The sequence below is a fragment of the Rosa rugosa genome, chromosome 6 (genome assembly GCF_958449725.1).
Source record: "Rosa rugosa chromosome 6, drRosRugo1.1, whole genome shotgun sequence".
Taxonomy (NCBI): Eukaryota; Viridiplantae; Streptophyta; class Magnoliopsida; order Rosales; family Rosaceae; genus Rosa; species Rosa rugosa.
Window position 1 is genome coordinate 5,508,655 of NC_084825.1, and position 22,979 is coordinate 5,531,633.

Genomic DNA, 22,979 nt, shown 5'->3' on the forward strand with positions numbered 1-22,979 from the left:
TCATTGCCACCGAATAAGGTTTTTCTTTTAGAAGAATAAAAAATAAATAAAAACGAAAAAAAAAACCAAAAGTTTAGCAGCGGATGAAAGCCACGACTAGGTGCTTAAATAAAAGCATTTCTCAGCATGTCTTCCCTCTCCATCTATTGTAAAGGTGCTCGTCTAGTTTCGACATTGGCACTAGCAGACGACAATGTCGCTGTAGATTTGAGTATTACAGCCTAGTCGAGGTGTCTCCAATCTAAGTTACGCGTAGACTAGCCAGGACCAGGTGCTCGGATATGAGAGCGGCAAGTGAGCGAAGTTCTATCAACACAATAACATGGACGTAACGTGACTAATATTCATTCCTCCAATCCATAAGATAGTTGAGTTATGATATTAGAAAAGTTACTTAGGTCCAACATATATGGCATGGTTGTCGCGTTAATCTATTTTTTCTAATACATTTCCTTACATCCAAATCTTTGGATCGCCCAAAGTTCCGGAATATTTTCAATAAGGTTTGCAAGTTGGTTGCTGAAAAGGATTTGTGTATGTGAACCGGAAAAACACGTGTATTTATAAGGTTTCCTCATAAATACGCGTGTCTACGGCTATTAGAGACGTGATTGGAGAGAGACCCACTATGATACCATGTTAAACAGCGACAAACGCGACATGTGGTCCACAATTGTACCGATGTTGTCCTAATTTAACCATCTGTTAGGTGTTCGGTTTTAACTCAAAAGGTCTAGGTACAATTTGGTGTGAGCCACCTACTTATAAGTTTATACTATCTTTTGTCACTTTTCTAATGTGTGATATTTTCTCTCCAACAACCTAAGCCATTAACCCTTGTTCCTTTCACTCTCACCTTTTCGTGCTAAGATGGATATGTGCATTCCTGTCTTTATGAATAGCAATTTGCAACTTGGAAGAAGTCTGTGATTGGCAACAGTCTTAAGTAGGTGTCGACTTTCAAGAAGTTAAAGTTAATTAGCTCATACTTTTACCGGAAGCATACATAATATTCTATTTACAATTTTTTTAAGGATTAAATACTTGTTACTCCTCAAACTTTTGCTTGAAAAACAGTTTAGTCCCTCACCTTTTAAATTAAACTGGATAGTCCTTATTCTCTATAATTCTCACACAACAGGTCAAAATAACTATTATACCCTCACTTCCTCTCTCTCTCTCAGTTGGTGTAGGCATACTCCGCCATTAGTGCAGACCATCGTCCCCGACCTGATTCCCCTATCGCCCAGTCTACTACGTCCAAAGCCCCTCCCGCGACTCCCACAACGGCGAGAAGACCACTACGACTTTTCAGTCCACCCCCATCCTCAGCCCCGTCGACTCCCCTCCCCACTCCCAATTCTTTGTCGGCTGCCACTCCCGCGACTCCTCCGCCATCATATGATTCAAAAAATAAACTGTATCCCAATTCCAATTGCTATACCAACATCAATACATCACATTATCACCTCTACAGAAAGCTAGACAGGAACAAGCACTAACTTAAAGCCAAAGAACCCGACTTGGTGCCCGATCCAGAACCTAGCCCACCACTGTACCCATAACCCTCATACCCTTCCCTCATCTTCTTCCCACTACCACCACCGCCCCTGATCGCCACTGCATAATGCCTCGACTCAATAGGTCCACCCAGAGTACTCCTCACAAGGCAACAAAAAGTAAAACTCTTTATCCCTAATCTGAAGCAGATCCTACGAATCGAGCTTGACTGAACGGTTTTTGGGGAGGTGGAGAACCCCCTCCACGAGGCAGCCGTGCTTCCCGAGGACCTCCAGCCTGAAGCGGCAGCGGGTGAGGTCGTAGAAGATGCGCGTGTGGTGGCAGGAGATGTTAATGTCGCCGCCGAGGCTGAAGAGGTTGATGTCCACTGTTGATTTCTTGAGTTGTGGCCGGGGATAATGGAGTAGTACTCGAAGTCTTCGCCTTGGAGCTTTAGGAAGAGAAAGAGAGAGTTTTAGGGGTTTTGTTTTTAGGAGGAGAGAGAGAAAGAGCTGAGAGAGAAAAGCAGAAGAAAAAAAAAATGAAATGAGGGGTATAATAGTCATTTTGGACATATTGTGTGAGAATTAGAGAGAATAAGAACTATTCAGTTTAATTTAAAAGGCGAAGGACTAAACTGTTTTTCAGGCAAAAACTTGAGGAATAGCAAGTATTTAATGTTTTTTTTAATTGCAAGTTGTTTATGTAAAATCACTTGAAGTGCTTAATGGTTCTATAATTCTAAAATCACTAAACTGTTTTTCAGGCAAAAACTTGAGGAATAACAAGTATTTAATGTTTTTTTTAATTGCAAGTTGTTTATGTAAAATCACTTGAAGTGCTTAGTGGTTCTATAATTCTAAAAGCACTTAAATTTTTTTTTTTTTTGCCAAATACAATAAAAAATGCTTTTTTATCAATTCTATAAACAATCTAAAATGAAGTCTAAGTCACTCGAAAAATCAATTGGTAATAATTCTTTTTATTATGTAAATAAAGTAATTTTGAACTGCACCGGTATTCCCATCCTATTCCACATTCTCGCCACTCATTCTTTCCTTCTCAACCTCATCATGTTTTGCAAACCCTAATACACTATTAGCTGGCTTGGATTGGCTTAAACTCACCAATCTCTAGAATATACAAAGCATAAATGCATCGACGAAGAAATTCCGAGGAGGAATGGGCTAGGGATATTGTTCCAAGTACTCCCCACCCAAGAGTCCACACCAAAAGTTAAATGTTCTATCCACTTTTGGCTTTTCCTACAATTCCCTTGTCTCTTTGTCTTAATGTAAGAAGAAAGTACCAAGTGGATGGTCTATGGGTTTGATAAGAATCCAAATACTAGTTTTGGAGGCACTTGCCTTGCAATCCCCACGATTACCCACTAAGCAACAAGAGAAGGTGTTGTTTTGTTTTGTTAGGACATGTTTGGAAGGGCATTGTTTTGCGGAATAGCACCAAACTCTGGCCAGCTCTTATTCCCATCCACTTTACTTGATGACAAGAACCCATCTGAGTGTGAGAGAAACAAAGTTAGCAAATCCACAACCAAACAAGCAACAAAAGATAGAGAGAGAGAGAAAATCTAGAGAGAGATAGAGAGGTAGCTCTGTATTTCACAAATTCCATATTCCTCTGAACCCCCTCAAAAGACAAACAAATCGATGACGACAAAAACAGCCTCTTGTATTGTCGCCAACGCAGCCATGGAAAAGTCCTTTAAAACAAGAGCTTTATTACCGTTTCACTCTTCTTCTTCACTTTGCAACAAAACCTCACATCACAAACCCATTAGAGGCCTCAGTGAGCTTTTATGGATTAGAGCAGGAAGGAGGGTTTAAGCCAACGATCGAGGAAGCTTCCCTAGGCAAAAAACTTTCTGGGTTTTCTTTCAATTTGAAAACCCAGTACGGAATTTGGATTTTCGTTTCACAACTTCCTCTCTGGTAGTTCTCTGGCTCTGTCGTGTTATTTTTAGTTCTTCATTCTTTGATGAATTATCACGCACCATGGTAATACAAACCCACTTGTGTATCTTTATGATGATGTTCATGAGGTGATTTTTCCTTTGCTTTTGGTCAGCCTCTTTTGGATTGCTGAAGAATGTTGTTGGAAAGTAGATATATTTCATGTTCCTAATTAAAAATTTCGATTCTTGAGGAGCACAGAAAACAGTGGTACCTTACTGAGCCTTTTTTTTTTTTTTCCAACCATATGACTTGGTTATGGTGAATGCAACTTATTTTCTTGCTTGAGAATTCTTTAGTTTAGTTAAGAATTGAATCATTTACGAGAGAATAGAAAATCAGAAATCATTGTTTTGACTTCTTACCCTTCTTCTCTGATGCTCAGAGTCCATTGATCCAGTTCCTATTCAAATTACTATCATTTATGGTATTTTGTAATTTGTCTGATCATCTGCAAAGATTGAAAGGGATGAGTTCATGACTTTATGCTCTGATTTATGAGAAATTAGATATCATTTAAGGTTTGATACTTACAAATTTTGGTTGAAAATAGTTCTTTACTTTCATATGGTTAAGTGCTACACTGCTACATCCTTTGATGAATTTGTTTTCAGCTGCTTTACTTCCAGTGCTAACTCTTGCCATTTTGATACGATTATGAAAATCTCATTTTCAGCATTCCATGAGTGTTCTCTTTGTTGATCAAAAAATGGCGCAAGAGGACGGGTCACCTGTAACTTCATCAGCCATGTACTTTCCCGGTTTAGGATCTCCATACCCTTGGCTTTCCCCTGGTATAGGGTCTCCATACCCTTGGCTGAGGGAGCTAAAATCTGAAGAGCGAGGTTTATGTCTGATCCAACTTCTTCAAGGCTGTGCTCATCATGTCGCTTCTGGTAGTATTGAGCAGGCAAATGTTTGGCTCGAGCAGATTTCTCAGCTCGCCTCTGCTGGTGGCGATACAATGCAGCGAATAGCGGCTTATTTCACTGAGGCACTTGCAGACCGAATGCTGAAAGGTTTGCCTGGTCTATATAAGGCCCTTAACTCAACGAAACTATCATCAATCGCAGAAGAAATTCACATTAAAAGGCTTTTCTTTGATCTCTGTCCCTTCTTAAAGCTTTCATATGTGATAACAAATCAGGCCATAGTGGAAGCTATGGAAGGGGAGAAGATGGTTCATATTATTGATCTTCATTCATTTGAGCCTGCCCAGTGGATAAATCTGATTCAGACATTAAATGCAAGACCTGAAGGTCCACCACATTTGAGAATTACAGGCATTCATGAACATAAGGAGGTGTTGGAGCAAATGGCCGCCAGGTTGACAGAAGAAGCTGAAAAACATGACATTCCCTTTCAGTTCAATGCTATAGTGAGCAAGTTAGAGAATCTTGATGTCGAAAGTTTACGTGTCAAGACTGGAGAAGCTCTTGCAGTCTGCTCTGTACTGCAGCTGCATTCACTCTTAGCAACCGATGATGACATGACCAGAAGGAAATCTCCATTAGCAACAAATAACCTGCAAAAAGTCATGCATATCAATAAACTCACTTTAGGTGAGTGGCTGGAGAAAGATCCGATCAGTGCATATAGCCTGAGTCCGGATTCTTCATTATCCCCGCTATCTTTAGGTGCTTCCCCAAAGATGGGGAGTTTTTTAACTGCTCTTTGGGGCCTTTCCCCGAAATTAATGGTGATAACTGAGCAGGAATCAAACCACAATGGTCATACACTGATGGACAGGATCATAGAAGCACTGCACTACTATGCAGCACTTTTTGATTGCTTGGAATCTACAGTATCGAGAGCATCAATGGAGCGGCAAAAGGTTGAGAAGATGCTTTTTGGGGAGGAAATCAAAAACATCATATCATGTGAAGGAACTGACAGAAAGGAGAGGCATGAGAAGCTTGAGAAGTGGATTTTAAGGCTAGAGTTGTCTGGCTTTGGGAGGGTGCAGTTGAGCTACCATGGAAGGATGCAGGCGAAGAAGATGTTGCGTGACTATGGCTACGATGGCTATGAGATTAAAGAAGACAATGGATGTTTGGTTATTTGCTGGCATGACAGACCACTTTTTTCGGTGTCAGCCTGGAGATTCCGGAGATACGAGTGAAGGTTGATGGACTTTGTGGAGATTGAATGCTTTTTCCTTTTATTTTTTCTTTCTTATTGTAAAGGATTTTAAGCATTTCTACATCTGCAACTGCATAGTAAACCTCAAAAGGTTTCGGAGAAGAGAACTTGTTTCTCTGTTCTAATTTTTTTTCTTGTTATTTTTTAATTTTATGCTAGTTTAGATCTTCTATATACGCACTGATGTTTCACCTCTGGGTTTTATTGAAGTTTATCCAAGTGTATAATAGACTTACTAAACTTGTAACGATAAATGCATACTCAGTTTGGTTGTTCAGTTTAGTGTCCATGAAGAAACCAACTCAATGTTCTTCATCTAAGGTAAATCGTCAGGGCACAAAACATTGGAATAATTCTCAATAATTCTATTCAACACAATTACAAAATGGAAGAAAAAGAAAATGCAACAGCGCGGCAAATGATACTTTCAGTTGCGAAAAACTATTTGTACCACATGTACTGACTGAAGCATGTGATGCTAGCTCCTTCTAGTAGTGTAACACTGACACATTGTACTGGACAACAGCATCTCCAGTCTTTGGATTGAAGGAGAATGTCCTTGCTAGTGCATAGCCCCGTGCATACCGGAAAGCTCCACTGCCTCCGACTATAGGCATCTCTCGCATGGTATCCATAAAAGGATTCCTCCCAAGAATGCTAAGGGTACTGCCATTGTACATACCCTCTATGAAAGCAAAATTCAGGACCATGAGCAACCCTGAATCATGTTGAGAAGCAAAAGCATAAATTCCCTGAGCTCTTCCTACAAGCTTTGAGCTAGCCTCTGGCTTTTCGGTCAGTGGATCGTCTGTTATGAAAGTAGTTCCGAAGCTACCAACCGACTTGTTTGGTGGCCCAAGAATTCTTAGGGCAGTCGGATTTTGGCCGCCTTGGATGTCATGGAAATAGAAGTGGAGGCGGGTAAGTTTCTCCATTCTTATTGCAGATAGGGATAGAGGAGATTGCTCTGAGAATAGTCCATGAATTGTAGTGAAGGAGGTTGATAGAATGATGAAGCAGGCAAAAGTGACAAACAAAGCCATTTTTGTTAAGTTTTGTGCGGTACTTTGTTAGTGATATATGTCGTTATTTATATAGGGTGAAAGAAGTAGGGGTATTGAGTGAAGAGTGTGGATTGTTTGCATATATGTGTCCCTTAAATTATAACCCCCGTGCTTGGTTTCCCTGAAAAAGTGGCCAGGGCTTTCATTTTCCAGAAAGAAGAAAAGGGGTCTAGAATCTGACAATGACTTCTGCAAGGGAGCGTGGAAAAGCGGTTTTTATTAGCCATTTGATCAAGTTCAATGTTCGTCTAACATGATGCCAGATTCTCTTGTTAATTCCGAAATTCCAATGCTTATTCCTAACTTAGTTGCGGCAAGAGTCAAAATGAGGTTGCACCTATATGATTAATTATTTAGAGAATGTTGAAATTATAACCAGCTCAAAAAAGCGTAGGGATTCAGTTTTCCAGACTATTTAACATCATCTCTTGCTAATTATAGCCAAACTGGATGAAGTCGTCTGTTTAGTTTGGTTTATTCAGAACATTTTGCTACAGAAGACACGAGTCATAGTAAACATCACTTCCTCCCTTATAAGCAACCAACTCAATTATCAATTAATTATTGCTAAAACCATGATAATTAGTTTCACTTTTCTGAGAATTGATAACTTGAATTAGTAATTATTTCTTTGTTGCTAACTGGCCTTCATAAATTTTGACCTTTTAGCATCAATTGCTTCTTCATATGCCTGTCATGAACAGACTAAGGTGCGTACGTGGTCCCAAGAACATTATATCAAAATTCAAACTAAGAATCGATCAAATTTATCTGTGTAAAAATAGAATCTTCCTTACGATTTACGACTAATCTTAGATTTGTTAAATGTATTTACATACCGGCCCTTCTTCAAAAAAATGTATTTACACTTCCCTTAAAAAAAAAAAAATGTATTACAATTTTTTTTTTTTTTTGGAGAATAAGAAACTTTTTATTTAAGAACTAACCAAGATTACAAAATATGAGAATGACTGGTGGTGGACATAAACTCCCCACTCTCCTCCCTAGAAAACGAACTAGTTACGGGTCCGTCATAAACAATGACATCCATGAGCCAAGGAGGCCTAACCCCTAACCAACTACTCCGCCCATTACCTCGGGCAACAATTCCTGCAACAGTATGAGCCGCTTTGTTAGCCGCCCTCAGACTTTAGTGACTTTACATTTCACCAACTATGTTTAATGACCCAATGGTGCGGTAGTGTTTCATTTATTCATACAATCATACTTGGCTAAACTCATTCTGAATCTTATTTATTTTTAAGAAAATAGATATATACGTACCCTACCTGATGCGGGAAGCGTGAACACGAAAGTAAGAGGCTCCGTCAAGCGTCGAAAGCCATATGAGATGAGCTAGAATCCACTAGCAATTACGGGCACAGCCGTAAGAAACATAGATAAACATCTCTAATATTTGGTTTTTTATTGATAACTTCCATGAAAATTACAGTCTAAGAGATGTCTTATATATGGCACATAGCATAAACCTAATACAACTAGAAACATAAAGAACAATTTATTGTAGACTAAAACTAGGAAACCTAATTAAACCTGATTAAATAAAAATCAGAAATAAAATCCTAGATACTAAAGAATATTACGCTTGGAATCTCAATCAAGATTTTGCTCGAGAATCCCGATATATCCAAAAGAGTAATTTATGATTAATTCCATCATTAAGAAGTCTATTTGAATACCAATTTCCAATATTCAAATTATTCTTCTTAATGTGAAGACGCTTCTTTCTTTTCGAGATTTTTAGTTGAAATTGGCTAAAATCTCGTCCTACATCAATCTCCTCCACTTGAAAAGAACTCGACCTCAATTTCCTCTTGTATGCAGCTCGATCATTAGTAGGAATAAAACATGATAAGCCATCAACTTCAATATTCTCGAAATTAAAAGGTATCACCATGAATCCAATACCGTAGACAAGTTTAGAATAAGCATCTTGAAACTTGAACTCCTCCTCTTGAAAAGGAATGGGCAATGACTTCTCCTTGAGTTGATCTTGAACACAATTAGGCATGCATGACATGGATATTGATGTGATGAGTGAATCAGCTTCCTTATCCTTAATGAGTTTCTCTTCAATCTTCAAAGTTGCTTCTTCATGTTCCTTTTCACACACCTCATAATGGTCATTCTTGACGTTCTTCCTTCTACGTACGCTTGATTTTAATTTTGTGCGACTCCCACCTAAATAAATATGTGTTGTCTTTGCAATAACCACCTTTTACGCTTTCATGCCATGGTCTTCCAAAAAGCACATCAGTGTCTTCCATGTCAATCACATGACAAGTAATCTCTTCTTTATAAAATTTTCCCATAGAGACAAGAACTTTACAAACCTCTGTTACTTGTGCATATTCATCCTCTCCAAATGGAATCCAGTATGGATCACTCAGCTTCACTGTCGGTAATTGAAAATAATCCACAACTTTGTTTGCTACAAAGTTCTCTCGTAGACCACTGTCAATTATTACATAGCATACCTTGTCTTTGATGACACATATAGTTCGAAAGTCGTCGTAGTCTGGAGTTATGAATATCCAACGTTCCATGTTTTTTTTTTTTTTTTTGGATTGATGAGGTTGTCCTAGGGCGAATCCCTTGGCATGTTCATCTTCAACGAAACTTTCTTTGATAGATACTCTATGACCAGCGTCGTTGAGGTTGGTGGTAGTGAACTTCTCCCTTGGATCGTCGTCTGCTAAGAAGCGGGCGATACCCGCTCTGATACCAAATGACGCAGTCGGAACAGTAACCTAGGTATACAAGCGATAAACCTAAACAAAGAGTTCTGGAGTCCACCAGAGATAAAAGAGAAAATTCTCTATTTGATTGATAATAAGATAAAAGATAGTTCTGCGGCCGTTTAAGGTTGCTTATATATGAGAAAAGAAAACCCTAGGGCGACTAACAATGAAACCCTGAAGCCCACGGGTAAAAATAAAACAAACCCAAAACAAACTAGGAAACCGAAAGTCCTTAAAAAACAGTAAATTGCATTTTTGAGGCCCTAAACGACTCCGAAAGCCCGAAAAAGCCCACATGTCGTGGCGTAGCGACGAGTTTTGTTCCTAGCGCGATTCACTTTCCGGAAAGCTATGGCACGCTCCAATCGGACACCAAGCTATTGTGTGGCTACTAGTAACTTTCGTTTTCCTCTTGCACGACCAAACTGCTCTTCGAACTGGACTGCCATCCGTTCTACATCACTACCTTTGATGAAGAACTTGATGACTCAATTAAGCACTATTCCCTTTTTATTAATTCAATGCAAGGAGTATACTAATCACATTGCTATGCAAATGCAACTATATATGCAAGACATCATAATCATACAAAAGAAATTAAGCATATGCACACTTAATCATTGATGTCACAAGGCATGGAGCGAAAAAGATAACAAATCTTTCTTTTGACTACTATGAGTACTATCTGAGACAATCCGTTGATTCCGGATGAAGTAATGTTGATGCCATTTACTGGTAGTCCCCATGTAACTTCGAATTGAAGCATGCTTGCTTCCTTCATCATTGACAAGCAAGCTTTATATTGCCTGGTACTTTAGCTGGTCATCAAAACCTTATCGCTTCTAGTTCTACCCTGATGTTTTTCTAGTTTAGGTAAGCCTGCTAAAATTAGTTTTTTTTTTTTTTAAATCATCTGGACTGTGATTAAACTTTTGAGACCTCTCTCTCTCTCTCTCTCTCTCTCTCTCTCTCTCTCGGGATCTATGAAAATAAAGGCATCTTTCACTCTTGCTTTCTTTCTTTCCTCCAATTTGTAAGTACTTAATCAAAAATAAGATTGAAGTTAAAACTTAAGAGTGCAGTTTGCAAATTCATACTTATGCGAGTTTAACATTCATGGAAATTAAACTCCACGTACATCATGATCGATCATTATGAATAGTTCACAAAAACTAACTAGCTGATCTTATAACAAGGCAACTGAGAATCTAGCACGTTTGTCACCTCAAAGTAAAGTCCTTGAAGCCTTTGCACTGACCCTCGAGTGAATCTTTCAGATTCTTCAAAGTTTTAGCATCTTTAGAAGTCAATACGGGAGTGTTTGAAATTTCGACTTTCTGTTTCAGCAACCGATCAACTGCATTTTTATGTTCAGCTATCTTTAACTCACTTCCTGAGATGGAAACACGAAGCTTGTCTATCCGCTCCTCCAATCGTTCTTGCTCTCTTTTCAGCTTCTCTCTACGATTCTCTGAAGAGGCTAGGAAGTCAAGTAGCGATTCATAGTGACATTTTTCAGCTGTTTGAAGATTAAAGGCTCTGTCAAGACGAGATTTATTGTCAGCCAACCGCTGATGCTGTACCTCTGGAGCTATCTTCCCGGAGCAAGCAGACTGCATGGAATTGTAATTAGCAATATCCATCATGAGCTTGTCAACCTTGACCTTTAATGGTGAAGGATCAATCCCATACTCGGTAAAGGCAGCGATGAGTTTTTCAAGTTCTACTTTGAATAGTGGAAGGCACTCTATGGGATTCTGTAACACAATCTTCTTGATGTGTTCCAACAACTTCGACGTTGCTTTGCGGCGAATTTTAGAGATAATATGCTCTGCATCAATATTATTGTTTCTGTCAGATGAAACTTCCTTGGAAGGGGATATCTTATTGGTGTGTTCCATTGAACTTTGCCTCATACAAAACCCTGTAGGGTAGGGCAAACATTGTCAAACGTTATATCGGTCACCCAGTTAATTAATGGAACACTACATCAAAGCTAGGAAATATTAGGGGTTTAGGGTTTCGGATTGTACTTACTTCCAAAGCCAGGACATGAAGCATGTACGGATTCTGATTTGTCCCCTTCCTCTTTCATGAGCAAGCTAGGGGAATGACGTCTTCAAATTACTCCTTGTACAAGCTAAGGTAAGTCATTCACAGGTGAAGGAAAATCAGGAGTTTAATTAAGGGGTTTGTTAATCTCCAATTGAAGCTAAGGTCTAACTTAGAAAAAGAGGAAGAAAAAGGATTTTGTAATATGTGTGTACCGTCTTTCAAGAAATAAAGAGGGTCAAATACACAATCAGGGTCTGCCAAAGGATCCAGCCAACTAGAGACTATGAGCTTGGAGGAAGGCACCATAAATTTTCTTAAGAAGATAAAAGCAACTTTCTCAATAGCGGGGGGAGCCAGAAATCCATGTTAGGAGAATCTTTATCTTTGGCTGGTTGTTTGGATTGATTTCAATCCTTTTGAATTTGTTGGTCTGACTATATAAAAGTATCAAAGAGCGCGATAGGAAAATCCCAAGCCCTAACCTTAAGCATTAAATCGTATGACAAGAAGAGCATAACAAGTATTCTAGGATTGCTCGTTCTGCATGAAGAAAGCAATGTGTGAAACATCAGAAATATAAATATAACAGACGCTACTACATGTCAAAGTGATGGTCTAACAGCTAGTAGAGTAAACTGTAGAATTAGGATGGAGTGAACAAGAAATATTTGCAAAAACATGCAGCAGTGTCTGTGGTCTCACAAGAATGCTTAATAATCAGAAAATGAAATTAAAAAAGTAACAATTATTTTTCTTCTTTTGGTCGCAACAGGATCGATGCGTGCTCTTACCATTGGATCCAGAAGAACCTCCAGAAAATAAGAAGAGCCTTTACTGTAAAGAGAATGAAACGAGAAAGATCCCAAATGAGAGAGAGCTAGAATTCCATCGGGTATATGTATTCAACAAACTGATCCAAACTTGAACAAATTACCAAATCTATGCGCCCTGATGTGAGGACATCTGTTAGGGTCCAATTGTTGATTTGGGCTTCTCTCTAGTTTCCCTTTTACTATTGGGAGCCTTAAGTAGCTGATGTCGTTTAGTTTCATTAGCTGTTGTCGTTTTGTTCATCGGATGGCTAGCTATACTTCGTGAGTCCAGATACTGTGATGTGAATATAGGACAAGTAAGTATCCTTTCTCTTGGAATATCAGAGCTGCTCCTCCATACGAGCTTGTAAAGCATTCTATTGATATATATATTTGATTCATTGAAGAACCCTATCAACATCTGTAATATGGAAGTTTTGGTCCTTAATTGCCCCTGATGCCACATTTGCAAGAGAATCAATAAACTTAATGTCACTGGTAGCTTCAGGGACAACTGACAACCTAATGAGCTAAAAAAGCAAACCTATTCTCATTCAGAATTGAAAGACTAATAACTAAGCTGGGCACTTTCACCCAAATAAAAAAAAAAAGGCATTAAAGTGATTGGCCGGTGATAAGCTTGGGGTGTGGTTGTCTTAATTTGTTCAATTCGGTGAAGTTGCATTAAGCACACTCCTAAACCATTGGATTAAAAACGCTCCCATCCAATAAGGGTGGTTATCAAACCACAAAGACTTGAGAAATTATTAAATGTTGCGTCTCGAATTATTTATCTACGTCCGAACTCCAGATGATCATATATATATAAATATCATCAGCATCTAATACTCATTACAACAGAACATGAATTTCAATAATCCAGTTCTTAGCCATGGCCTAAGAACGAATAAGAAGGTAGCTAGTATAAAAGGGGGAAAAGTTACTCCAAGAGGTACAAAGTTCACGATGTCTGTGACACATAAACATTGTACTCAACAATGGCGTCTCCTGTATTAGCATCAAACCAAACCGTATGTGCTAAAACATAGCCACGAGCAAACCGAAACAATCCGGTGCCTCCAACAATCGGCATCTCCCTGACATCGTTCATCACTGGATTCCTCCCAAGAATGCTGATGCTACTCCCCTTATACTGACCCTCCACAAACTGAAAACTCATGACCATAAGCAGTGCAATCTCCTGTTGTGCAGCCACTGAGTAAAACCCTTGTGCTCGTCCGATGATCTTCGATGTGGGATCTTGCTTTTCAGTGAGCGCATCATCAATCATCAAGGTGGAACCGAAGCTGGAGAGGCTGCTGTTTGGCGCGCCGATAATTCTGACAGCACTTGGACTTTTGCCACTAAGAATGTCATGGAAGAAAAAGTGGAGATGCGTTTCTTCTTCTTTTTTCTTATCTGCCTTGAAGAATTGCCTGATTAGAACTCCATCAATGGAGAAGAAAAAGGTGGAGAAAATTGTGAAGAGAATGAAGAGAAGAAATGAGGACATAGTATGCATCTAGTCCCTCTAGTGTGCGTAAGATATGGCATATGGAAGCAGATTTGTCGTCATTTTAAAGGATTGGGATGCAGGAAGGGGGTAAAAAGTAAAAAAAAAAAAAGATTAAAACCATCTCACTCCGAGTGTGACCCGGTTGATTCAATTTTAATCAAACACTGCTTTTGTGTCGGCGCCCTAGCCTTTTTAATTAATTTTCTGTTGGAGTTTGCTTTCCATCCTTTTGAAGCAAGAATGATTAATGAAGTCCAATCTCAACTCTCGATCAAGTGCATTTTTTTGTTTAGACGTCAGTGATGGATCTTTGTACAGGAACAGACCATGACCATGACTAAGCAAACCATATAATCATTTCGTATATTTTTCAATGACCCTGGCCGAAAGGCAAATTTACTTTCTTTAATTCTTTAACAGCAGTTTTAAATTAGGCTTACAAGTAATGTGTTGATGTGTATCGAATTCACCTACATCATAGGTTGAGAAGGATCAAGTCTCTTGTGCCTATTTTCATGTTTTCTCTTCGTGGGTAAGGCTTCTCCCTCCCTGATCGAGTAGGTGCATTTCTCATTTCATGTTAACAGATGTCCAGGGTACAGATGGACAAAAGTTCACCAAATAAAAAACTAAAAGAAGAACTTCATCTGTTTGGACCCAAAATAAGCATTTTGGCCTGACAAGGCACGTCTTGGAGAAATTGAGCCAATATCAGTGGCTCAAGCTATATATTGTCGACAAGTTCGAAATATATATTTAGAGGCTAAATAAAGCCCACTATGGAAGCATGGAAGCATGGAAACATGAAAAGTCAACTTTAGCATATTTTCCTACTTCGGCTAGGAAAAACCGAGCTAGACAAGGAAGGAGGGGTGGCAGACTAACCAAATGAAATCGAAATGTGCTGAAACTTTCCAGATCTATTCTAGACAGCCCAAGGATCATTTCTTATGAAGAGTGCAAGAGCTTTTTTTGAGTGGAAAACCTTCAAACAATCAGCCCAATTTTCTACAAAAGCAAAACTGGAAAACTGGACCTGTAAGAGGTCCAGCAGTATTTTCGGCCCAACCACATGGAATAAAAATCTGAAAATTTGTCAGGATGATCTATACTCATAGTGGAACATTTCATATGAAGAAGTAGAAGGCATATAATGAAGTCTTGTTGGAGAAATAATTGAAGGAATAAAGGGACAGAAACTGACCTAAAACCAGCTCAATATTCACATGTTCATGTTTCCTACCCACATGAAGAAAGCTAGATGCTTTTCTCTTTTTCCTTGGATATATTTTTCTTCTACAATCTCTTTAATAGATCATCACCACTTCCATGTTGCTGCACCTTCATGCTTTGCTTTCATTTCATCTTTTCTCTATCTTTTCCATATTTTACAAGTGAACTTAGATCTACTTTCATTATTTTTCTTCCACTCATCATTTCACTCTTCTTTTTCTTCCCTATATAAACACATTCTCCTCTCATTCTAAGACACACACACATTCACAACACAACATCAAAACATCTCTAAGATGATCTAAGTTCTCTCTAGAGCAACCTCTCTAAGAGCAACTCCTCTCCTTCTCTTTCTCTTAGCGGTGATCACACTCCTAGTCCTAGTCTTCTCAGAAGCCGACTTTCAGTGCCACCAAACCCTCTGTCAACGTGCTTCGGTCCTAGTCTCCTCGGGAGCCGACGGTAGTGCCGCGACCACAACGGTTACAGAACCAGCCAAGCAAGGGTAACGCCCTAGCAACTCAGCCAAGCTAAAGTCACGCTTTAGCAAGATCTCAACATTTCCCGGTGATGTCGCTCTGCTCGATCTACAATATTGAGTATCGATTGTGTTAACAAGAAGAAACTTCAGCAAAGTCCTCACCACGAGGCACAAAGAATCCCACGACGAGGTTGGTGCTCTCCTCGTCCACAATTGCTTGAAAGAAGTCAGGTCAAGGGACACCCCCGACGACCGCACCCGAACGGTGCTGGCACGCCCGCGCAGAAAAGAGACTGTTGACCAGCTGCAGCAAAATTGGAGCCAAACATTTTGGCACGCCCAGTGGGACTACATCAGAAGTTTTTCTCTTGAAGCACATTCAACCACCGGGCTTCAAAACAAACATTTTGGCACGCCCAGTGGGACTTACTGTAGAAGTTTTTCTCCTGAAGCACATTCAACCACCGGGCTTCAAAACAAACATTTTGGCACACCCAGTGGGACAAGGTTAGAATTTTTTTTTTCTTTTCTTGAAGACATTCAACCACTGGGCTTCAAAACAAACATTTTGGCACGCCCAGTGGGACTATATCAGAAGTTTTTCTCTTGAAGCACATTCAACCACCGGGCTTCAAAACAAACATTTTGGCACGCCCAGTGGGACAAGGTTAGAATTTTTTTTTTTCTTGAAGACATTCAACCACCGGGCTTCAAAACAAACATTTTGGCACGCCCAGTGGGACTACACTAGAGTCTTTTTGCATTTGTTCGCCATCATTGAGATGCTAGAGGAAAATCTTAACCAAAAGAAATTCCTAAAGTAAATAGATGGTCAATGTTGCCACCACTGGCGATACTGCCATTAATGATGAGTTTATGCCTATTCCCATCCCAGAGGGGGCAAGCATTGAGGAACAGCTGGCGATCATCATGGCCAATGTCGAGAGGCATAAAGAAAAGCGAGCCAGGGACATGGCCAGTTTGATCGCAAAAAACAAAGCAGAGGTTTCGCGATTGGGACCAAGAAATTGAGCAGAACGCTCGAGAAGCTAGAGAACAATTCTATAAGCCTTTCTTGAGCAGCGACAAACAGACCACTCAACATGCCGCGAACATCACATCTGAGTTCACAACCTTACGCGAGGAAGGTTCCAGCTTGGCTAATTCGCAGCAAGGCGAATTGGGACGTCAAAAACCTGCTCGCGAAGAGGTCGTTTCTGAGACTAACTTGCCTATAGGTGGCAATCAACCTAAGGGTCTCACTGGTGAGTCACAGCCTTACACAGAGGTTGTGCATGGAAAAGGTCATCAACAAGATTGTTCTTCTGACAATACAATTGTCTCTGAACAAATATCTGATTTCTCCACTGATCAAGCCAAATACGTGGCTACTGATCAAAGGCATGGGGGGCAAGATATGACCCATGATCATCCCTTTGATCAAGAGAAGTTGGCGACAGTTGGCGACAAAGCCGATCTTGGGACACCGTCATCTCCCAAATTACAATTGAAGATCATGCCTCGTCAACCAACAAAGATACTTGGGGGGCAAGATGACTCCTCTCACGAGCCAAATTCCTCCAAATTCTTCAACGAGAAGTATCTTTGTTCTTTTCCTACAAGCTCTCACAGGAGGGATTTTTACCCTACCAATTTTGATACATCGGAGCTTGGAATGAAGCATAGATGGCCTCCCCCGTGGTCCTCTAGAGGTTAGCCAAACATGGTGCTGCTAGCTTCTTTCTTTCTTTGCTTTTAATTTTCTGTTAATTTTTTCGTTTCTAGTTTTCTTTTCATTAAAAAAAAAAATCAGTTAAAAAAAAAAAAATTGAATTTGGTAAGGGGTTGTGAATCATAACGGAATAGGTGAAGTCTCTTTTGTTAATATTGGCCTAAACTCCTTATTGGTGCCTAGTTCAGGTCCCTTAAAGTTAAGGGCGGCTTTTATTAACACTTGTTGAACTGTCTTCACACTTATGAGTTATGACCTTTCTCATCTTAGTAAGTATAGCCTATGTGAAATGGTGTCTAGAAATGGGACAACGTTCATGACAGGTTCTTGAATCCAGAAGTGCGTGCAAATGGGCCTAAACCACTATGTGGGAGTAGCTCATGCCAAAATGGATTCTGCCTCTCTTGTTCGCCCTCCCCCACCTGGCCATTTCAGTAAGGTTGCCCAAAGGATTTGAAAGAAAATTTGTGTCTAGACGACTATACATGGGCCGCATGTCTAAACCTTGATTCACAATGTCTTATTAAAATTTAAAAAAAAAAAAAAAAATACAAAAATACAAAAATACAAAAAGAGTTTCAAATTTGTGCGTCGCGGAGGATGCAAAAAATTGTGTTATTGCCTAATAGTGGCTGGAACTTGCTAATATACTTAAGAGGCCATTGGTATTGGTCTGGGCACATATACAAGAGGCATTTAATATGCCTAGTATGGTATTAGCAGTGGAGGAGGTCAAATCAATATTTTTGCCAATAATTGTGGCGAAAGCTGGGTTGCGAATTCTTGGCAGCGAAGTGGTTTTAATTACATGGCCTCGCAAAGGATGGTTCGCGAAGGAAGACTGGCGATTAATATATGTATGCTCACTATGTATAATTAAGAGGGAGAGAGGCTACTGTTCAAGTAATTTTAGTCAAGCCAATACAAGTGGCTTTGGAGCAACGACATTATAAGAGGAGTGCTGATTCAAGACCTCTTCAGTCAAGACGAAGACCTTTGACTTCGAGGTCTGGGGGGCAATGTTTGGACCCAAAATAAGCATTTTGGCCTGACAAGACACGTCTTGGAGAAATTGAGCCAATATCAGTGGCTCAAGCTATATATTGTCGACAAGTTCAAAATATATATTTAGAGGCTAAATAAAGCCCACTATGGAAGCATGGAAGCATGGAAACATGAAAAGTCAACTTTAGCATATTTTCCTACTTCGGCTAGGAAAAACCGAGCTAGACAAGGAAGGAGGGGTGACAGACTAACCAAATGAAATCAAAATGTGCTGAAACTTTCCAGATCTATTCTAGACAGCCCAAGGATCATTTCTTATGAAGAGTGCAAGAGCTTTGTTTGAGTGGAAGGCCTTCAAACAATCAGCCCAATTTTCTACAGAATCAAAACTGGAAAACTGGACCTGTAAGAGGTCCAGCAGTATTTTCGGCCCAACCACATGGAATAAAAATCTGAAAATTTGTCAGGATGATCTAAACTCATAATGGAACATTTCATATGAAGAAGTCGAAGGCATAAAATGAAGTCTTGTTGGAGAAATAATTGAAGGAATAAAGGGGCAGAAACTGACCTAAAACCAGCTCAATATTCACATGTTCATGTTTCCTACCCACATGAAGAAAGCTAGATGCTTTTCTCTTTTTCCTTGGATATATTTTTCTTCTACAATCTCTTTAATAGATCATCACCACTTCCATGTTGCTGCACCTTCATGCTTTGCTTTCATTTCATCTTTTCTCTATCTTTTCCATATTTTACAAGTGAACTTAGATCTACTTTCATTATTTTTCTTCCACTCATCATTTCACTCTTCTTTTTCTTCCCTATATAAACACCTTCTCCTCTCATTCTAAGACACACACACATTCACAACACAACATCAAAACATCTCTAAGATGATCTAAGTTCTCTCTAGAGCAACCTCTCTAAGAGCAACTCCTCTCCTTCTCTTTCTCTTAGCGGTGATCACACTCCTAGTCCTAGTCTTCTCAGAAGCCGACTTTCAGTGCCACCAAACCCTCTGTCAACGTGCTTTGGTCCTAGTCTCCTCGGGAGCCGACGGTAGTGCCGCGACCACAACGGTTACAGAACCAGCCAAGCAAGGGTAACGCCCTAGCAACTCAGCCAAGCTAAAGTCACGCTTTAGCAAGATCTCAACATTTCTCGGTGATGTCGCTCTGCTCGATCTACAATATTGAGTATCGATTGTGTTAACAAGAAGAAACTTCAGCAAAGTCCTCACCACGAGGCACAAAGAATCCCACGACGAGGTTGGTGCTCTCCTCGTCCACAATTGCTTGAAAGAAGTCAGGTCAAGGGACACCCCCGACGACTGCACCCGAACGGTGCTGGCACGCCCGCGCAGAAAAGAGACTGTTGACCAGCTGCAGCAAAATTGGAGCCAAACATCATCATCTATCGTTTTAATCTAGCAATCGTGGAGCAAATCCATGCAAATTTTTGCCTAGTTGGCTGAACGTTATGCTTAAACAGTATAAGAGGTTAATTTATCTCAACAGATAAACGAGAAGTGCCGAAACATAGTCTTTATCTCTTTAATAGGTACCCATCAACAACCAAATTCTCTTCTTTCATATGATCTAACTTTTCTCTTGGAATTGAGTTGTACCGTATATTTCAATATAAGCGTAAAAAGAAAAATATATCAACTACCAAATAATATAGGGCCATATGTATGTCCTTGCTCCTAGATGTGGGCTTATTAACTTGAGGTGGTTAAAGCTCGAACATCATAGAGACGTGGAATTTTGAAAACAATGGCAAACATGAGTTTGGTATTATTTTGTCATGAGTTATGTGAGACTTAAGCTAATGTTGTAATGATATTGACAACTAAAATAATAGTGATGAAATTTTTTCTTCTATTAAGTATTAGTCATTTTAGAATCTCCCATTGATTCATTCGAACATAGACCTGATTAAACATACACCAATGTGCTACTGCTACGCGACCTACTTGTCACAAATCAAAGCTCCAAAGAAAACAGGAAAAAAGGGGAAAAAAAAAAAAAAAACAAAGACGACAACAACAACAACATGCCTCCAATTTCGTCACCATGCAATATATCAGAATACAATTTTAACTGAAATTCATGACATTTCGATTATCCCAAACTAAAGACTTTGTTAAATCCTAATTTAACCATGCCACCAAATTAGTGGACAATATTCCCGCCAAAAAAAAAAAAATTAGTGGACAATATATAATGCAAATTGTATAGAAGACCCGCAAACACCAAAAGAGCGGGCTCTGGATAAAACCCTAGCCGCGGTCATCGCCTCAGTGAAAATTCGATCACAAGAAAACTTGTTACAGATGGACGCTGTTTCAATGATCCGGTAAAGCGTTGAAGATATTCATGACAAGTTTGAGAAACTTTGCTGCTGTTTGCCTCTAAAATGTATTTTTTGCCCAAATTAACATCTGCTCTGGAAAGTCGAGAAGTACAAGTAATTGATCAGAACAAGCCGGGCTTGATCAGCTGCCAGAGACGAAGAAGATCAAGAATGAACTGCTGGAGGAACTTAACAGAAAGGGTTTCATTATCATTAACAGCCAAGCAGCAGTAAGTGGGGAAAGATTCGATTCGGCATCTTTCAGAGGATATGTGTATCAAAAAGCCTATGTGGAGTTTTTCTGTTCCAAGGAGACATTGGATGTTCTTATGGAAAAATGCAAGGCTCATCCATCTCTAACCTACATGGCCGTGAACAGACAAGGTAGTTGTTGGATATCTAATCATGATCACAGTAATATCAATGCAGTTACATGGGGAGTCTTCCCTGGGAAGGAGATAATCGAACGGACTGTCGGCGCGACTAGGTTTAGGATTTGGAAGGATGAGGCTTTCGAAATTTGGTCAGAGAAATTACTTGAACAGGGGAACATGCAACTACTTCTTGGTTAGCTTGGTAGATAATGACTACATCCATGGTGACCTTTCCATCATTTTTCCTGATTTCTAAATGGGCTGCTTTTTGTTGGCTAGCTCTTTCATTGATTTCATAAGCCACGGGACTGGTATGCTTAGTTTCCTTTGAGTTTTTCTCTTTGTATTAGTTGATCGTTGTAGTTTTTTACGTAGTATGGTTGACCTCATCTTCGTTTCTTGTTCGATTTGGCCAGCTTGTACCTATTAGGGAAGCATGTATTATAATTTGGTCTGCTCTAAAGTAACTCATGGTATCATGGGGTGTGTGTGTTTGGTGGGGTGGTAAGGCTTTGGTCTCATACATAAGGAGGTCAGGAGTTCGAGCCCCATCAAGGGTGGGAATGGGGTGGGGTTTTTTTTTGAATCACCATCCCACCATCACTGGCATTGGATTTCTGAGATGTTTGAGGTTGTTATGTTTCTGCAGTTGCATCATGCATAGTCAGATAGTGAGATTTTGAGCTAGATATTCTTTAACTACACATTACCATGCAGTAGACTGTTTGAAGAGAAATATATTTTGAGAAAATGTTACATACAGTATCCGAAATAAAATTCATTCATTATTTTGGTACATCATATTTAAAAACTATCACATTAGTACCTCAACATTTAAATCCGTCACAATTGTCATAACCTTTGTCTATAACAGATCAACTCTATTGCCACATAAAATATTTCATGGATTGAGCCTCCCAGTTAGGCTGGGTTCCAAACCCCGTTTCAAAAAAATATATATATATATATTTCATGGGCAATTTGTTTTTTTTTTTTCCTTTCGGCAATAGTTTTTTCTCTTTAACTCTTTCACAATAAATATTATCCTTTTCCTCCTGATCACAAAATTCTACTCTTTCTCTGAGTTAAGTTAAAGCTAATCAAAATCTAAGAAAAAAATTCCTCTCGTTCGGTAACGCTCGAATTCACGGCCGAATATGGGCTGCTGCCGAACGGGTAATGGTCGGTCTAATACCCATTGGCATCTGAGATGGTTTGGCCTGAGGTGTTTTAACAGATTTTGATCGGTGTGGTTTTTTTCGTGATCGGCTCAAAGGCGAGGCATCCATGGACACCGGTTCTAGGGGACGAGTGTGGTGCTTGTTGGGACTGGATCGAGGATCCATCTCCTTTCCAGGTGGCAGTGACGGCGCTGGAGCTCTGAAATCATTGGAGGTGGGTTTTCGGTATGGCATCGCGTGCAGTTGGTCCTTGGGTTTCGTGGTGGCGGTAGTGTAGCTGGTCCCTAGGTTTAGCGGCGAAGGTGGTGCAACTGGTCCCGGTGTGCTTGCGGTGGCAAGTCATAGTAGCAGGTTGTGAGTCACTCGCGATTCCTTTTGTCCTGCTTGTGTTGGTGAAGGGGAAGCAGGGATAGGTCAACTATTTTGGGCCTAGGGTTTTAATTATCTGCTAGGCCTTGAGCTACTATTTAATTATGTTTTTAATTATTTCTATCTTCAATAATCTAGGTGTCTCTAGCGTCTTTGGAGTAGTATTGACGGAGGGTTCACGCTATTATCTACATATTTGATGTATAATGAGTGGATCTATTTCTCTGTACCACTGTGGGTATTACCACAACTTCTTAACATGTCTAGGCTGAAGGCAGCATAAGGGTATGTATGGCCACTCTGACCTGTGATGAATGAAATTGAAACCCAATTAGTGATTGATTTAAAAGAAATCAAAACCCAAGAAATCAAGCCCAACAAAATCTAAACTCTATTAAAAATTTGGTAAATTATCGGGTTTT

General features: G+C 39.7%; 4 protein-coding genes across 6 annotated transcripts; 1 reads left to right on the top strand and 3 right to left on the bottom strand.

Annotated features, from left to right (window-relative positions):
- The first annotated feature begins 3,036 nt into the window (after positions 1-3,036).
- LOC133715519 (GRAS family protein TF80-like) lies at positions 3,037-5,740 on the top strand. 2 transcript variants are annotated; one of them, XM_062142036.1, is made up of 3 exons: positions 3,037-3,452; positions 3,589-3,683; positions 4,150-5,740. In XM_062142036.1, exon 3 carries the CDS (start codon positions 4,156-4,158, stop codon positions 5,593-5,595), a length of 1,440 nt encoding a protein of 479 aa, XP_061998020.1. In that variant the 5' UTR covers positions 3,037-3,452; positions 3,589-3,683; positions 4,150-4,155; the 3' UTR covers positions 5,596-5,740. The 2 variants fall into 2 exon arrangements, with proteins under 2 accessions (XP_061998020.1, XP_061998019.1); XM_062142035.1 differs by lacking the exon at positions 3,589-3,683.
- A 217-nt stretch (positions 5,741-5,957) lies between these two features.
- LOC133715523 (dirigent protein 22-like) lies at positions 5,958-6,796 on the bottom strand. Its single transcript, XM_062142042.1, has one exon. It carries the CDS (start codon positions 6,656-6,658, stop codon positions 6,104-6,106), a length of 555 nt encoding a protein of 184 aa, XP_061998026.1. The 5' UTR covers positions 6,659-6,796; the 3' UTR covers positions 5,958-6,103.
- Positions 6,797-10,560: 3,764 nt separating this feature from the next.
- Positions 10,561-12,140, bottom strand: LOC133715521 (uncharacterized). 2 transcript variants are annotated; one of them, XM_062142039.1, is made up of 2 exons: positions 11,479-12,140; positions 10,561-11,272 (listed from the first exon to the last, which is right to left on the bottom strand). In XM_062142039.1, the coding sequence occupies exons 1-2, from the start codon at positions 11,534-11,536 to the stop codon at positions 10,662-10,664; spliced, it is 669 nt and encodes a 222-aa protein (XP_061998023.1). In that variant the 5' UTR covers positions 11,537-12,140; the 3' UTR covers positions 10,561-10,661. The 2 variants fall into 2 exon arrangements, with proteins under 2 accessions (XP_061998023.1, XP_061998022.1); XM_062142038.1 differs by having other exon boundaries at positions 10,561-11,365.
- A 954-nt stretch (positions 12,141-13,094) lies between these two features.
- LOC133715522 (dirigent protein 22-like) lies at positions 13,095-13,864 on the bottom strand. The gene has a single exon (XM_062142040.1). It carries the CDS (start codon positions 13,828-13,830, stop codon positions 13,270-13,272), a length of 561 nt encoding a protein of 186 aa, XP_061998024.1. The 5' UTR covers positions 13,831-13,864; the 3' UTR covers positions 13,095-13,269.
- Between the last annotated feature and the right edge of the window lie 9,115 nt (positions 13,865-22,979).